This window comes from Lissotriton helveticus, chromosome 2_1 (assembly GCF_964261635.1).
Source record: "Lissotriton helveticus chromosome 2_1, aLisHel1.1, whole genome shotgun sequence".
Taxonomy (NCBI): Eukaryota; Metazoa; Chordata; class Amphibia; order Caudata; family Salamandridae; genus Lissotriton; species Lissotriton helveticus.
Genome location: NC_136059.1, coordinates 605,483,008 through 605,501,481, shown reverse-complemented (window position 1 = coordinate 605,501,481; position 18,474 = coordinate 605,483,008). Strand labels below are relative to the sequence as shown.

Here is an 18,474-nt window from a genome sequence, read left to right as displayed (position 1 = left end):
ATTGCTGATGGGTTACAATTTTCAGTCATTTAAAACAACAGACATGCTAAAAATCTGTATTGCACTGATCTAGGTGCCATGCCGCACTACCCATTGGGTTTTACTCACCCCTCAATCCCCACTGTGAAAGATCAAAGGGTAAACCGAACAATCTGCTGCTACACCCCTGCTCTAACAACCTTCTGAGTAGCACATTCAGATCGTTGAGTCCTGGTATCAAGTGCTGCTTTTCTGGCACCCTTGTCCCATGCTCAGCCCAGGCCTTCACGGTGAATCAGTGCAGGATGTGTGGAAGGTGGCGAGAGGTACAAGATTCCGAGCAGACCACCACCTGCATCAAGTCCTGGCCTCTATGAGTACAAATACTCTCCTAGTCCGAGGAGAAGAACCGGTATTCAAGGGAAGAAAATTAAAAAGTGCCGGCACTCAGTACCAGTGGGTGCAGGCCAATTTAGAGGCACCAGGCTTGAGTAAATGAACCACAGCTTTGTCATTACCAATTTAATCCCACAGATCGTCCATTCGGCACACATCAAACAACCACTATTATTATATCCGTGCTCCCCTTCTCCACCCACCTGTACATGGGTCAGCAGTGTCTGTTCAAATTCCCTCGTCCCGGGTGTGACGTGGGCTATCAGTTCTTTATAGGGTAATGTTCATATAGTCGCACCACGCAGCCCATATTTTGTACTATTTTTGGGGGCAACCCCTGGCTTTGTAGATGGGTTTTACAGAGTACCATATTTGAAACCACTGACACACCAATACCAGTGACTACATACCCACTCACTCACAGATTCCTGAGTCTACACACACAACTACCCATTCAACAACAGAATCACTTATACATGCAGTCACTAATTAATAGAACACTATCAAATGCACTTATAGACATTGACACATCAGCAGTCATCTTAATCAGTTATGCAGTCATCCTACTCACTCAAGAAAAAAATTAATCACACTTACATTTACTCACTTACACAATTATACACACACCTCATTTATTCAAACACAGTAACTCACAGGTTAATATGCTAAAAAATCACCATTACAATTATACACTCATTCATATAGTTACTCTCACAATGCCTTTTATTTTTTTGCTTTGTTGAAGAGGTACAACTAAAACATATATGCGCTGACCAACACACAAATAAATACACTCAGTGACCCAAACAACTGTTTCCACATGCACTCTTAAACCTATACACCTAGTCAATCAACCATTCACGCATCTATGTATAGTTACACACACCCAATCCAACCACACACAAACTCAGTGTCCCATACAAATACTCACCCAACTAATCAATAACTAATATGCACACTCATGTACTTAGTGACCATCTGATGCAGCATGTTATACAACAGAGACAGTGATGCACACATTCACATAGTTTAGTTACTAATCCATGTATTAAGTGAGACCCTTTTAATTACTCACTTAGACAGTCAGACAGCTACTAAATCCTCCATCGAGACAGTTATATATCCACTCAATCTTCAATACAGATTGGCATATATATGTATATATATATATACATATATATATATATATATATACATATATATAAATGTCACGGGGGCTCTGCCGAGGACGAGCGGGGTGAGGACTTTAATGGGTGTTCGTTTCCACCCCGTCCACAGGACCCCTACGGCTTCTTTAATGCGGCTTGGATTTCCCGGGGGCGGAGACCTCGGACCTGACGTCATCCCCAGGGAGGCTGGCAGACCCGGAAGGGGCGGATAAAGCTGTCCCAGCGGAAAACGGAAGTGCGAGAGCTGAAGGATGTGTTGGGGTTGGGAAACAGGAGCTGGAGGAGAATATGAGTGAAGCAGAAAAGGGAGCGGACGAAACCGGAGACTTTGGATCCAGAAGGACCGAAGAGCCAGGAGGCCAACGAGACCGTGACTCGCCCCGCCACACTTCTGGAGAAGTGTGGCTGGACAAGGTACGAAGCGTATACTGCGCTTTGCATTTCCACAGGGAGGGACAGGGTAGAGGACGGCTGGGGGAGCTCACGGGGCTGTATTATTTTCCTTCGCACACCCCCCTTATCCGTGCTATTTTTGTTTTTGGATGAGAATTCAGTGGTAGCCCCTGTGATCCCCCCCCCTTCTTACAACTTGTGTCCCGTGGGCCAAAACTTAAAACTCTATGGTCTCTTTTCTTTTTTTTCGCATTGGAGACGAGACGAAGACCCTTGTTCCCTGGAGCACCGAAGCCTCGTCAAGACCTTAGATCCAGAAATCATCAGCCCCCGCAAAACCCCGAAGCAAGCCAGATATCACCCTAGCAAACATCCGATGGATGTTACGTTGTTTTGAATTCTTTAATAAATATCATAAAGACTACATCGTTTCGACAGTCATTCTGTCGCAGCTCATGGCTGTCCTGGGACAGGGAAGAACCGCTGCCCCCCCTTCCCAGGACAGTCGTTCACCTACAGAAGTACACCCCGGGGGTGACCCCTTGGCATTCTTCTTAAACTTTGAGAGGGCTGCTAGGGCCAGCGCTTGTTCCAGGGATAGGTGGCCTTTTTACCTCGCCCCCCTTCTAACTGGAGAGGCTCAGGCGGCCTATTAGATGGTGAATAAGGACGGTATGGCCACCTATGCGGTGGTAAAGCAATACATTTTAGACCATCTGGGAGTGGACGAGGAGACCCACAGACTGCGATTCCGCCAAGAACGCGGGACCCCAGGAGATGTCCCCAAAACCTTGTTCTATAAACTTAAAGGAGCCGCTGATCTATGGCTCAAGCCACAGGACTCCACCGTGGAAGAGGTCATGAATAAAATCTACCTTGAACAGTTCTTAGAGGCACTTCCCTATGGCACGCAGCGTTGGTTAAAACACACCGGGCTGACGCTAGAACATGCCATTGAGATGGCTACCTCTTATGCCCGGGCCCAAGGACGAACACCCCCAAAGGAGCCGGAGAAAAACACCAAATATGCAACATCAGGGAAGTCAGACAAACGTTTCGTAAAAGGGGTAGCTGAACTTCCGCGACCCCGGATCTCCCGACCAGACATTCCCCCTGCCTCAGGACCCCAGTGCTACGACTGCGGAGAGTTGGGGCACATAGCACGTTACTGCCGCAAGAAAAGGGAAAAAGACAAAGAACCCATGGACGTAAGCTATGCGCCCCACTCTATTCTATACGCCCATGAAACCGGGCCAGTGTTTTACGTGAGTGTAACTATAAATGGAAGGGTTGTAAGGGCTTTACTGGACACGGGCTGCTAACACTCAGTGGTGAGGCAGGAATTAGTCACCCCTTCTTGTTTTTTGCCAGGGTGGACTGTTCATATCAGGTGTGTACATGGGGATATCAAGGAGTACCCCCTGGCTCAATGGTTAGAGCGGCAGACTCTGATGCAGACCCTGATGCAGAGGTCTAGCCCGGGACCAGGGTTCAATTCCCCGCCTCGGCGGGTCTTGGGCTCAAAATTCCACGGACCTGATATTTCTCGCCTCGGTGCCTATTCCAATCATGGAGTCCCACTCTGCAACTCTGGGCAATAGATTGCTTAATCTCCACAACGGCCCCCACAACGCTAAGGATGCCTGGCCTCCACCTTCGGGGTGCCCAGGAGTGGACACCTCACAGGGAAAGCCAGGATGGGTTCCACAGCGGTATTCGTACAAGCACCTTGAGACCCTTGCGGGTGAGTAGTGCGCTATACAAGTATCAATTTACATTTTATAGCGACTCAGGGACGGAGACAGAGGTGGTGGTTGGGGTATTGGCAACTCTCCCCGAACCCGTGATCATAGGGATTGACAATCCAGGCTTTAGCTCCCTTTTGTATGACACCCTTAGAAAAACCAATAAGCTTAATGACACCCTTCTTGCCTCCGAATCCTGGGCTAGGGATACCCATTTTAGGACGTCCCAACTAAACGACGCTAGCCTCACCAACGCCTGGCAAAACGCTTGTGACGGACAGGAACCCTTGACCAGAACTTATCCCACCTTTATTGAACAGAATGGACTCCTTTATAGACTAGCCAAACCAGATGGGGTCCCTCAGCTGTTGGTTCCTGCCGAGTTTAGACAGCAGATCCTTTTTTTCGCTCATGCACATCTACTGGCAGGTCACTCCGGGGACGAAAAGACAGGGCAGGCCATACTACAACACTTCTTCTGGCCAGGAGTATATGCCCAAACCCAAAAGTACTGCCAGGAGTGCCAGATCTGCCAGCGACGTAATCCTTACGTCCCTCCCGCGGTACCCTTGAATCCCTTGCCCATCATAGGTAGACAGTTTGACCGCTTGGGAATGGATCTCACTGGACCCTTGCCTAAGTCAGGTCGGGGACACCAATACGCCCTAGTGTTGGTCGATTATGCCACTCGTTACCCGGAGGCTTTTCCTCTCCGGGCAGCCACCTCCTCCGTTATAGCCCAAAGACCAATAGAGTTGTTTTCACGCATGGGGTTCCCCAGGGAGATCATTACTGATCAAGGCACGCCTTTCGTGTCTCGTTTGATGAGGCAAGTGTTTAAGCAATTGCGGATTAAACATATAAAAACCTCTGTTTACCATCCCCAGACAGACGGTCTAGTCAATCGGTAGCCTAAAGCTCACCTTGAAAAAGCTTTTGTCTGGGGATGGTAAAAACTGGGACCAGCTATTGCCGCTGGCCCTTTTTGTTCTCCGTAGTCAAACCGAAGCCAGCTTAGGAACCTCTCCTTTCGAGCTGCTGTTTGGTCGGAGCCCTAGGACCTTGTTGGAAATCACAAAGGATAGTTGGGAAAGAGAGGGGGCGCAGGAAGCCGAGGCTTTATTGGACTATACCCGTCAGTTACAAACAAGGCTCCATGAACTTAGAACCCTAGCCCATGACCATCTAGTCTTAGCACAGGTAAAACAGAAAGCGTTCTACGATAAAGGAAAGAAGTGGAGGGAGTTAAGCATCTGTGACTGGGTCTTGGTCCTGTTGCTCACCTCCACCCACAAATTAAAAAAAGAGTGGCAAGGCCCATATAAAGTAATCCGAAAAATAGGGCGAACCACTTACCTGCTGCAGTTATCCGGAAACAAGACCCAAATGTATCATATCAATCTGTTAAAGAAGTGGTTGGATAAACCCCCCCCAGGCAGTTCACACAGCATCTACCACTTCATCATCTCCTCATACCGTTTATGATACCCCCATCAACCCAGGCCTCTCTGTCTCACAGAAAGAAGAAATCCTTTCTCTCCTTCTCCGCTATTCATACGTGTTCTCCGATCAGCCAGGAAGAACCCAACTCGCAGTACACTCCATCCCCACACCGCCGGGTGTTGTAGTTAAGCAAAAACCCTACCGCATACCCGAAGCCCGACGACTTGCCTTTCAGGTCAAGGTAAACCAAATGCTGCGGTCAGGAGTGGTTGTCCCGTCACACAGCAATTGGTGTTCGCTGGTGGTCCTTGTGCCAAAACCGGATGGCAGCATCAGGTTTTGCATTGACTTCAGGGCCGTAAATAGAGTTTCCAAGCAAGACGCCTATCCCCTCCCTCGAGTGGATGAATTACTAGAATGCCTTGGTGATGCCAAATACATCACTACAATCGACCTCACCAAGGGATACTGGCAGATTCCTCTAGACCCTGCCGATCAAGAGAAGACCGCATTTTCCACTCCTTCCGGTCACTTCCACTTCACCGTACTCCCTTTTGGGTTGCACGGAGCGCCTGCAGCTTTTCAAAGGGCCATGGATACCTTGCTATCCACTCACTGAGACTACTCCTCAGCCTATTTAGACGACATTGTTGTCTTCAGTAAGACATGGGAGAACCACACTGAACATCTGAATAGCATCCTCTCTAGTCTTAAAACAGCAGGGTTCCATATTAACGCTAAGAAATCCTGAGTCGCCTTTAGAAAGGTGAAATACCTAGGTTAATGTCTGGGGGACGGGCATGTGGAACCCCAAATAGAAAAGATTGAAGCCATTCAGGCTGTTCCGTACCCCAAAACCAAAAGAGATCTTGGGGCCTTTCTGGGCCTAGTGGGGTATTATCGCAGGTTCATATCCCGATTTGCTGATCTAGCAGGACCCCTCACTGATCTTTTGCGTAAAACCCACACCTCTCCCCGGTTGCCAGCCCACTCTGACAGGGAAGCCAATGTGTTCCAAGCATTAAAAAACGCCCTTACATCCTCCCCTGTACTGGTGTTCCCAGACTTCCATAGACCTTTCATCCTCCAGACAGATGCCTCGGGGGTTGGGATTGGGGCGGTTCTATCACAGCAGGATGAGGGGGGTCTCGAAAGACCCATACTGTTCATCAGCAGAAATTGTTCCCCAGAGAACAAGCATACTTGTCCACTATCTGGAAGGCAGGCCATTCATACTGTATACGGACCATGCCCCGCTGACCTGGCTCCAACGAAACCGTGGTCACAATGAACGCATCCTGCGATAGTTTTAGGCACTCTAACCCTACCAAATAGAAGTCCGTCATCGGAAAAGCGTGGATCAGGGGAATGCTGACTTCCTTTCTCGCTTTCCGCTTTCCCCCGATTGGGGAAATCCCGGGGGAGGGATGTGTCACGGGGGCTCTGCCGAGGACGGGCGGGGTGAGGACTTTAATGGGTGTTAGTTTCCACCCCGTCCACAGGACCCCTACGGCCCCTTTAATGCGGCTTGGACTTCCCCGGGGGCGGAGACCTCGGACCGGACGTCATCCCCAGTGAGGCTGGCAGACCCGGAAGGGGCGGATAAACTGTCCCAGCGGAATACGGAAGTGCGAGAGCCGGAGGACGTGTTGGCGTTGGGAAACAGGAGCTGGAGGAGAATACGAGCGAAGCGGAAAGGAGAGCGGACGAAACCTGAGATTTTGGATCGAGAAGGACCGAAGAGACAGGAGGCCAACGAGACCGCGACTCGCCCCGCCAAACTTCTGGAGAAGTGTGGCTGGACAAGGTACGAAAGCGTATACTACGCTTTGCATTTCCACGGGGAGGGACAGGGTAGAGGACGGCTGGGAGAGGTCACTGGGCTGTATTCCTTTCCTTCGCTCACCCCCCTTATCTGTGCTATTTTTGTTTTTGGATGAGAACTCGGTGGTAGCCCCTGGTGATCCCACACACACCCCCCCTTCTTACAACTTGTGTCCCGTGGGCCCAAACTTAAAACTCTATGGTCTCTTTTCTTTTTTTTTTTTCCCGCATTGGAGACGAGACGAAGACCCTTGTTCCCTGGAGCACCGAAGCCTCGTCAAGACCTCAGATCCAGAAATCATCAGTCCCCGCAAAACCCCGAAGCAAGCCAAATATCACCCTAGCAAACATTGGATGGATGTTACGTTGTTTTGAATTCTTTAATAAATTTCATAAAGACTACATTGTTTCGTCAGTCATTCTGTTGCCGCTTCGACCCCACCCCCCTATATCCCGGCGACAATACATATTTAAATTTCAAACTAAACCACATTCATTGGATGATGTGTCATCAGTGATGTCATTTCAGATGTCATCAGTGATGTCATCAGTGATGTCACTGACCATGTCATGAATGATGTAATATGTGACATCATCAGCAGTGCATTGCGGGTGCGCGAGTTATAGTTAGCAGAACTAACTATAATGGAGGAATTTCTATGGTTTTGTACGAGTGAAATGTCCAGCTAACTATAACACCCATGAAACCTATGGTTCTTTCTGTGAATATATATATATATATATATATATATATATATACACGTTTGTCCACTTGGACACACCACCAGCAGCACTCACCTGGCTGTTGCATTATGGACCCTGCAGTTCCGACGAGCGGCAGGTTGCGTGATTTCACTCCATTGGTGGGCGTGGCGCCTATCTACAAATAGGATTGCGGCATGGACTACTTTTTCGAGCAGCAGAGTCGCCCGAACACTTTCACTGGCATCTGAGGAAGGCCTAATCCAGGCCGAAATGCATTATGCCCAACTACAGCTTTAAATAAATGGTGTCTCCTGTTTCCCCGCTGAGGTCTCTGCTTCTGCTAATTTTGGGAGAAGATGGTGTTTCATATATATATATATATATATATATATATATATATATATATATATATCAGCTCCACTCCTTCAATTTACACCCATCCGGGTTAGAAGAAAACAGCACTCGCGGGGTTTCAGCTTCAGCAAAGGTTTATTCCAAACAAACGCGTTTCGGGACAAGATCCCTTCGTCAGTGTTTACAAGTGAACGCGCAGCACGGTACCATTATATGGATTCACTAAGGGTCATTACCACAAACATAGGACTGCAACAAACGATCATATTTGCGCGCCATCTTTAAAAGTGCATTTCGTTATTAACGAAAACATTTTTACACTATGCAATACCAATTCTGTTTTTCTCACAGCTAATCATGCTGTATATCGGCACAAACGTAACTAGCAAGGAAGTACGATCCGATGTTACGCAATCAAAAGAGCCTATTTGAACTGGTCGCCTGGACATGATTCTCCTGAGAAACCATGTCGTATATCTTACAACATCGTAATTAATACGCTATAATCGTATAGATATCAAGTACATTTCTGGTTTCTATCTTGCCGTGTATCGGCAATTGCAGCCTGTAATATGGCCGCAAAAATCTCCAAATGGTAGGATACGTGCAGACAATTGACCAAATACAAAAAGCTCTAAACAATTTCATAACCCAATGCGACTTATCTCAAATGGTACATCTTAAAATAACAATTTAGTAAACCCTCATGCATGATATATATTCTTGGTAGTAAAAACTATTAGATTAACAAATCATTTCAGAATTCAACATATTTCCATTCATGATTTTCGATTTTTTCAGGATTATCCCAAATGAGAAGACATCTCCTCCCCCATGTTCAGACCTTCTGGTGCCTTAGTCTCCAAGTCGATTATGTATCGAGACTCTAGCCTTCGGAGTGTCTGTAATCTATTACCACCCCGTGGACTTACCGGGACACAGTCTAAACAGAAAAATCTGAGTCTAAGAAATTCCCCAAGGGGATGCTGTTTATCAGTCTTCGGGGGTGACTACTGAAAGCGTGTAACACGCTGTTTCCAGCTGTGGGTTTTCGATATAGTTGGGTGCAGATCTTACCCTCCCTCACACTCACTTGGAGGTCCAAGTAGTTAACCCTTTCTTTACTTACTTCCCCCGTAAATCTTAGATTACAGTCGTTGTTATTGAGCATTCGTATATACTCATTGGCCTCTGCGTGTTACACGCTTCCAGTAGTCACCCCCGAAGACTCATAAACAGCATCCCCTATGGGGAATTTCTTAGACTCAGGCGCAATTGTACCCAAGATGAAGACTTTGAAGGTGCAGCCAGTGACAGTATGGACAGATTCTCTAATAGAGGATACAAACGTAATCTTTTACATGATGCCCTGAGTAGAGAAAGGAAATTATCCCGAAGTTCTCTTTTTGAGAAAAAGACACGTCCCGTTGTTGATGGCAAATTTCGCATGATCACACCTTATTCAGCTAATTCCTTCAGATTAAGATCCATACTAACCAAACACTGGCACATTTTAAAAACTGACCAAATTGTTGGTCCTGACATACCAGCTGTTCTGCTCATAACCTTTAAAAAGGCTAGGTCTCTACGAGATTATATGGTTCAGAGCCATCTAAATCCAATAGAGAAGAAGAAGGGAACATTGAAGGATGCTAAGGGCTTCTTCCCCTGTGGGAAGTGCAAAGCCTGCGCATCCAGTAAAAGAACTCTGACCTATGAGGTGAAAGGCTGCAAAGGGGGCAAGAAAATAAACAAATTCATGTCTTGCCACACAGATCATGCTGTCTACTGTTTAATGTGTCCCTGCCAATTGAGATATATTGGCAGCACCATTAATTCAGCAAAATTGAGGGTGCTAGAACATATGCGGGCAATAGCAAATAGGGACTTTTCTTATCCAGTAGCCCGGCATTTTGCAATCAAGCACGACAGCAATAAGGGACTTTTTGAGATTTTTCTGTTTAGACTGGGTCCCGGTAAGTCCACGGGGTGGTAATAGATTACAGACACTCAGAAGGCTAGAGTCTCGATACATAATCGACTTAGAGACTAAGGCACCAGAAGGTCTGAACATGGGGGAGGAGATGTCTTCTAATTTGGGATAATCCTGAAAAAATCGAAAATCATGAATGGAAATATGTTGAATTCTGAAATGATTTGTTAATCTAATAGTTTTTACTACCAAGAATATATATCATGCATGAGGGTTTACTAGATTGTTATTTTAAGATGTACCATTTGAGATAAGTCGCATTGGGTTATGAGATTGTTTAGAGCTTTTTGTATTTGGTCAATTGTCTGCACGTATCCTACCATTTGGAGATTTTTGCGGCCATATTACAGGCTGCAATTGCCGATACACGGCAAGATAGAAACCAGAAATGTACTTGATATCTATACGATTATAGCGTATTAATTACGATGTTGTAAGATATACGACATCATTTCTCAGGAGAATCATGTCCAGGCGACCAGTTCAAATAGGCTCTTTTGATTGCGTAACATCGAATCGTACTTCCTTGCTAGTTACGTTTGTGCCGATATAGGGCATGATTAGCTGTGAGAAAAACAGAATTGGTATTGCATAGTGTAAAAATGTTTTCGTTAATAACGAAATGCACGTTTAAAGATGGCGCGCAAATAGGAGCGTTTGTTGCAGTCCTATGTTTGTGTTAATGACTCTTAGTGAATTCATATAATGGTACCGTGCTGCGCGTTCACTTGTAAACACTGACGAAGGGATCTTGTCCCGAAACGCGTTTGTTTGGAATAAACCTTTGCTGAAGCTGAAACCCCGCGAGTGCTGTTTTCTTCTAACCCGGATGGGTGTAAATTGAAGGAGTGGAGCTGATATTATTGCCGTGGGTCACCGCCGCGGATACAGCACCCGCTACTCGAGTGGTACCAGTGTTTGGGAGCTTGATATATATATATATATATATATATACATATACTTATATATATATATATATATATATATATATATACACACACACACTTATTTGTTGATTAACATATATTTTATGTTCTGTACTTTATTTGGAGTGAGTCAAGAGAGTGTTGCGCATCTGTGTCTCTGTTGAGTTTTACTCTTATTTTAACCATATTTACAACTGTATCCTGGTCAATATTAAAAATACAATAAATAACAAATTAAATAGTGCTATGTCGGCATGATTTCAAATTTGGCACTTTGTCTGGAATGATATTGGTGCAAACGTAATCGCCAATGATTATAAAATGTTGAATAAAACAAAGTCCACTCTTTGGGCCCATGTATCAGATATGTAATGGCTCTCGGTATCAAATTAGGAATCAGGTATGAGGAGAGCAACAAAACATTTCACTAACGCTCACCAAAATGTTCTGATGGCCAGAAATAACATAAAATTACCTTGTATCCCTTAGCAACGAGCCGGCGTACATGTACAAACAATCTGTGAGTTGGTATACTTGCTGTCATGAAGTTATGATCTAAATGACAGAAAATGTTGAGTTCCTTAGCTGCAATCTGAAAGAATGAGGCAATAAAGCACATATTATTAGTTTATAATAAGTGGAAGCCTATTAAGTCCCTATATTATGCAGTACTTCTTTTTCAATCAGACGCGTTCTAATTTTAGAGCATGCCTGCAATAAGAAATGTCATCACTAAGCACTTGTAATAACGTATTTCCAGAGCACAGTGATGCCACCATGCCAATTTCTCTCACCGCTGCTGGTTCATGGCTCCTGTCACTTTCCCTTTATGCACAAACACATGAGGTGAGAGTCCTATCATCCAGAAGTGATGGGTTTGGAACAGGGAAGTGGCGCACTTCGGTACCCAATTCCACATTCAAAGACTCACGCATCCATATTTCCCAAATCTAGCAGTACTGGATATGACGGTTAACGTGGTGTCAGTGACTTACCTATCTCTCCTTCAACTGCCGCTCATACTTAAATTGAACTTCTACTACCTCGATTTCTATCTTGCAATCCACCAGTCCGAATTCTCATGCTGCATGAACTGGTGTATTTCCAGGAGTGCAAGTTGTTTTGTGTAAAAAAGCATGCTTTGAGCCTACAAGGTTAACCCCACAATGCATAATATGTGCATTCGCACAGTGCTACACCTTGTCAAAAAACAAGTTACTAACCTTCGGAACTGTTCTTTCTAGTGTATACTATAACAGGCGATTCCTCACAGTGTGGATAATTTATCAGGCATCAGTCTGGATCTGGACATTTTCAAACAGCATCCCTGGGCGCCTGTAGATGGTATTGTGTAACTCCACACCAACATCTTTCTGCTCCGGAAGTGACGTACGGTGTCACACATAAGCATCACCCATTGCGCTGACGTCAGTAGCTTTCTAGATTGTCTGCAGCCCCATATACTGAGTCCTAAAGCAGAATGTCTTTGAACAGAGTGCACAACTCTAAACTTGGGTCCGTATTAGGTAAAAAAGAGAGTCCAGAAATCTGCAGTTAGATAGAGAGTGTTATCGGAGGTACCTTACTTATTCTCATGATAGAAACTTCTAATCACAGATTCCTCACCTTGGGAGCAGATACCAAAGCAGTACCACCCAAGGTGGTGAGTCTGAGAAATGGCTCAAAGTGGCCTTCCTGCCAGACCTGGCTATCAAAGCAGTAGTGTTTTGTGAACATATGGTGTGATGCCCATATTGCCGCATGGCAAATGTCCACAATAGGCACTCCATGTGCCAACACAGTGGTAGCAGGCTGCTTATTAGCCAGTGCATTGCAAATTGCGATGCAGAGAACGATCATGTGGGAAATTGTCCTTTTCTGCACTGCTCTGTCCCTCTTTGCTCCAGAGATGGATGGTGGGAAGACTTTCATCAAACAGATGGCCTGCAGCGCCAACAGGTTGATGGGGAGGGAGCTGGCCTCCACCGGAAACCAGATACCTCTCATCTTGCCCGCTCCTAAATGGCCTCCCCTACCTAGAAGTGTTGCATCGGTCACCAATGGGTGGGATAAGCAGAGAGGTCTGTCACTGACCCAGTCACCGTCCAGGAGCCACCATTGCAGGTCTTTTGAAGTCTTCTCAGAAATCTGGACATAATCGAGCAGATCCCAATGATACTGTGCCCACCGGGACTTTGGATCTCACTGTAGAGCAATCATATGCCATCTGGCATGCTTGGCCAGCAGGCTGTAGGAGGTCAACAATCCCGGTAGTCTCAGAATCATCCTCACTGAGATCCAGTACAGCGGCTAAAACAGAAGCATACACAAAGCTGCATCATGTCCAGAATTGCTTGAAAGAAGGAGAGAGGCAGGTGTGACTTTGGCACATTGATAGTGAACCCTGATGATGTTAGGAGGTTCACTGTAGTCTGGAGGAGTATGACGACTGCCTAGGAAGAGTTCACCTCCAGCAGCTAATAGGTAGAACCTCCGAAGATATGCAGCAACCACGGCCATCATTTTCATGGCGAGCCCTGCAAACTGCAAGTGCTCTTGCCCCTCTAAGAACTGCAGATAGTGCTTGTGGGCCTAAAGGATGAGGATGGGGGAATATGCATCTTGAATATCCAATGCTACCATCCAGTCTCCAAGGTTGATGGCAGACAAGACATTGGCCAGTGTTAGCATCTTGTTCCTACCACAGAAAGGGATTGAAAGAATGAAGGTCTAAAATAGAATGAAGGCCTTCTTCCTTCATCAGCACCAGAAAGTAGCAGGAGTAACAACAACTTCTGATGCTAGCACCCTCTCTATGACCCTTTGACCAACAGGCCCTGCACTTCATGCTGTAAAAGAGACACAGGGCTCCCCCCATCATTTGCTGTAGGATGTGGTGAGTTGGAAAGGAAGTGGAAGTGTGAAGTCTTGCAGAACAATTTGCAGGACCCATTTGTACAAAGTGACTACTTTACACACTGGGAGAAAATGAAGGATACTGCCTCCGACAGTCGATGTTTGCCAAGGAGGGTACAATAAAACAGTTTTTAAAGCTGCGGCAGCTGGAAGGGCGGAAGACTAGGCTGCATGCTGCCGCTGTTTATATTGTCTTTGAGATTTACGGCCTTGGCCACAAAATGGTTGTGGAGTTTGCTGGACTGGCAGCAAAGGTTATTGCTAGGGGAATTTGAATCCTCTACCATATCCGCGAAGGGGACAAACTGATATTGAAACTGTCATACAGGGGTAGAAAGACCCAAAGACCACACCCTGCCCCTGCTCTCTTTAACACAGCTTGAGGGCCCAGCCTACTTTTTTGCTAAAAATGCGAGGGCAATCAAAAGCCATTTCCATTAGGGAAGATTGAACGTTCCCGGAGAAGCATGTGGACCTCATCCAGGTGTGACGCCTATGCAGTCTGCAGTATCCAGCCCACATCTGATGGTGAATTTCCCCACATCACAGCCGACCTGAATGACTTGAGTGAGAACAGGAAGTAAGACGTTGGGTACTGTTGGAAATGGTCCTTTTTGCAGGGTTATCCCCATACTTTTTGCTTCTTCCTCCTATCTTTTCCTGACATGTTTGTATTGGTTTTAGGACTCTGGGCACTTTCCCACTACTAAGTGCTAAAGTGCATATGCTCTCTGTGTACATTGTGGTATTGATTAGAGTTTCCATGATTGGCTGTTTGGTTTTCTTGTCAGCCCCTAGTAAAGTGCACTGAGTGTGCCAGGGCCTGGGAATCCAATGCTACGCGTGGGCCTGCAGCAGGATTGTGCCACCCACGTGAGTAGCCCAGAAAAGGTACCTCAGACCTGCCATTGCAGTGTCTGTGCGCAGTTTGAAACGGCCATATCGACTTGGCATGTGCACTCACTGGACAGTCCCTAACCTTCCCTTTTCATACATGTAAGTGACCCCTAAGGTAGGCCCAAAGTACCCCTGTGGGCAGGGTGCAGTGTATGTGAAAGGTAGGACATGCCCTGGTGTGTGTGGCATGTCCTGATAGTGAATTACAGCCCATTTCGTTTTTCACTATTGAAAGGCTACCTGTTCCTCATAGGACAGAATGGGAAGTTTGTTCATAACATCTTATAAACATAACTGGCCCTGGGAACTAGGTGGAAGAATACAATTTAGTATGCCTGAACTCAGGATCTAATGATGCATCTTTTAGTAAAGGTGATTTTGACATTCCGTGTTTGACAATACCACTTTTAGGAAGTAGGTATTCTTTCTTACTCAGTCGTCCCGTGTGCCTCTGCTAGAATGTGGATTGCCTGTCTGGGTTTGTGCCTCTGCTGGAATGTGGATTGCCTGTCTGGGTTTTGGACGACAGATGGCTAAGAAGCAAGGGTGGCTCCCGATAGTCTAGGTAGGTCAGGAAAGGGCTGAATAGACCTGGGCTGCGATGGGGGAAGAGGGAGGAGATTTCCTCGCACCTCAAAGGGCCTGGTCTGCCTCTAACAATGCAGTCTCCACTCCCTGCCAGGAAATCACACCAGAGAAGGCAGAACTGATTCTGGTTTGGCACAGGCACCCTCTGCCTAGAGGATAAAAGGATTCTTGGATACAAATACTGGTGCCCGACCCCTGAACTTTAGAACTCTTTTGGATCAAGAAGACTGCCAAGAAGAAGAGCTGGAGAAGCTGTGAGGAGGGGCTACCACTTTGCTGTGTGCTTTGCTGTGTTTGCCTGCAGTGGCTGCCTCTGTCTTGGGCAGTGAAAGGACTGTAATGAACTTTCTGCAATCTACTTTGTGAGTTTCTCCAAGGGCTTGAGGTAGAGCTTGCCCCCTGATCAAGAAGTCTCAGGAACAACAAAGACTTCAAGTTCTTCTGCCCTCAGCACTGGGGGCTGTGTGTTTTGTGCTGCAACGGAAGAAAAGCAACCCGAAAACGTCTACGACGCCGCTGCTGACTCCGTGTCCTGAAGGCACCGCAGAGGGCACCGACGCAATGCCGCATCGCAACCCTGGTCTCACAGATGACGCCTGTTGACACCACCACCGAGCTGCTGCTCGCACCGCGACCTGTGGGCACCGTTTCACTTCACGACAACGCCTTGGCGCCGCAGAGGGCACGGCTGCAACGCGACCTTATTCTCACCGACAACGCCTGTTGACGCTGCCACTGAGCCACTGCTCGCACCACCTCGCTTCACGACGACGCCTTGGTATCCCCGATGACGCCGTTCCACGCCGAAATTGACACCGCTGCTTGCACCATGGTTCGAGGGCACCGCTCGTAAAGTTACATGACACACCGCCCTCATCCTGCATCGCAGCCATGGCCTACTAACGCCGGCGCCATAGACTCCAGTTCGTCAGCTGACGACAGCGCTTCAGCAACGACGACGCCGCTGCTTGCACCGTGACCTGCCAGCACCATGACGAGCACCGCCTTCATCTCGAACCGCGACCCTGGTCTCACTGGCGCCGCCAGCTGATGCCGCCACCGAGCTCCTGCTCGCACCGTGACCTGAGGGCACCGCACGCTGGACAGTTGCACTTTGCACCGCAGCACACAACGCCGCCGACGCCAGAGCTCCTGACTCCATCAGAGAGGAGATCGAACTGCAACACATGTGACTTCGAGGGCCCCGACGACTCCTGCACCGACCTCCGGAACAGACGCCTGAGGATGCCGTGTTTTCGGAAGCTCAACGAGCGGTCATCGACGCCCTGCATTTCTAAAAGGTACTGTTTGCAGATCTTCCCGACACAGTAGCTGGCCTGCGAGGCGGCGGTCAGCCAGAACTGCTTGGATTTGTTTGCTCATGACGCCGTGATAGCCCCGGACGGAGCGATCGACATCAAGGAACTGTTTTTGATAACTGTGAATTTTTAAGTTCTGTATTGTGTTTTTTTAATCGTTTTTGGTCTTGTCTTAAGTATATAAAAATATTGGATATTTTTCTAAACTGGTGTGGTGTCCTTTTGTAGTGCTTACACGTTTGGTTATGTGCAAATGCTTTACACACTGCCTCTAAGATAAACCTGAATGCTCGTGACAAGCTACCAAGGGGGTGAGCAGGGGTTATTTTAGGAGTGTAACTCCCTTATCCTGATTAGAGTGGTGATTTCTGCCTGGCTTTGGCACATGCCCTAGCCTGCTAAAAATCCCATTTCTTACAGGTGCAGCAAGCAAAACCTGGGCCATAGAGTGCCAAAGTGTGTGGCAGTAACGACCAAGCAAACAACTGATGTTGGCCAAGTGCAAGGCAATGTGGTGGAGGAAAACATACACTAAAATAATTTTTCGAAGCATTTAGATTTCAAGTCCAGTGGAGCAGTAAGGAAAGCATTAGGGTGGACTTTGCAGGTGGATGCCTCAACTAGCAAGATTTCCGGTGTCAGATGCTGCGCCAGGAATACCGAAATCACCTAGAGATGGGTACCAAGCTATCTGTCTGTTCAACATGGGCCCTGTTTATCAGCACCTTATGCCTACTTGAGGCCCAGAGACACCCTTGAGGAATCCAGCAATATGGCAAAAAGATGCAGTATAGTCTCACAAAAACCTTGGATTTGCGGCAGCATCACCAATGGACCCCGAAATCCGGGGTCCGTCTGGACAAGATTCAGGATCGACTCAGAGGGAGTGTCTTGCCTGCAGCTAGAGAGTTGCTGGAAGGTGCCAAACCCGGCTTGGGCTTCTTGTGCTTCTTTTTTGACTACCAGAGTACTTAGACCAAAACAAAATTTCTTCCTTTTGAGCTTGACCTACCATGGCTTGGAGTCTTCCGGTGCTTGGCACGTATAAATTCACCTCACAGTCCCAGGTGCCCTTGGATTTATCTGAGTGAATTCAGTACAGGCCCTAGAATTGTGCTCCGACATCAAGCACCACAGGCATTACTTGATGGGGATCTGTCACAGAAATTTGCTTACAACAGTCCCAACAAAGTTTGAACCCTGTAGTTTTAGAAAGTGACATTTTCTTTGCACACTGGAATTTTTCTGTTAACCTGAAAAGAGCGGTCTTGTGAAGAGACAAGGGGTAGCTCAGGATGCGTATCTGGAGCAGACAGATAAGAACTGACTCAGCATGCACGTGTGGCGCTTACATGCGGCTCCGTACATCATTTCCGGAAAAAAACAATGTTGGTGTGGAGATGCACAACACCACCTACCAGCACGCAGGTGTACTATTTGAAAATTTCCAAATCCAGCCTGTCGCTTGCTGAATGCTCAAAAGGTGTGGATTCAGCAGTCTTAACTAAACATCAGAATAATGTTTACAGATTATTACTACTCCTGCTAACCTGACTGGTGGGTTTGTTTGCACCAATCACCTCTCCATATCCTCCAAGCTTTCTTTTCTCACCAGAAATATAATGTGCCAACAGCATGCTGCTCCATTGTTAAAAGTGTGCTACTTTCATATTATGCCAATTAGCAGTAGCTGCCTGTCTTACAGTGGCTCAGTCTGCCCTAAACAGGCAGTATATATTTTTTTTTATTAATTTAAATAAAACTGGCCTGCTCTTCTGGTTTTCGAAACCCTGGGCACGAGTCCCTTACTTATGTTGCTGAGGCTCA

The 18,474-nt window shown here is 46.8% G+C and overlaps 1 protein-coding gene across 2 annotated transcripts in view; it reads right to left on the bottom strand.

Annotated features, from left to right (window-relative positions):
- The window catches only part of MSH3 (mutS homolog 3), a 1,953,894-nt gene that overhangs the window by 1,748,588 nt on the left and 186,832 nt on the right, over window positions 1-18,474 (bottom strand). For both annotated transcript variants that reach the window (XM_078675310.1, XM_078675311.1), the window contains exon 5: window positions 11,403-11,519. In XM_078675310.1, the coding sequence (XP_078531436.1) occupies window positions 11,403-11,519 (117 nt within the window). The remainder of the gene's footprint in view (window positions 1-11,402; window positions 11,520-18,474) is intronic.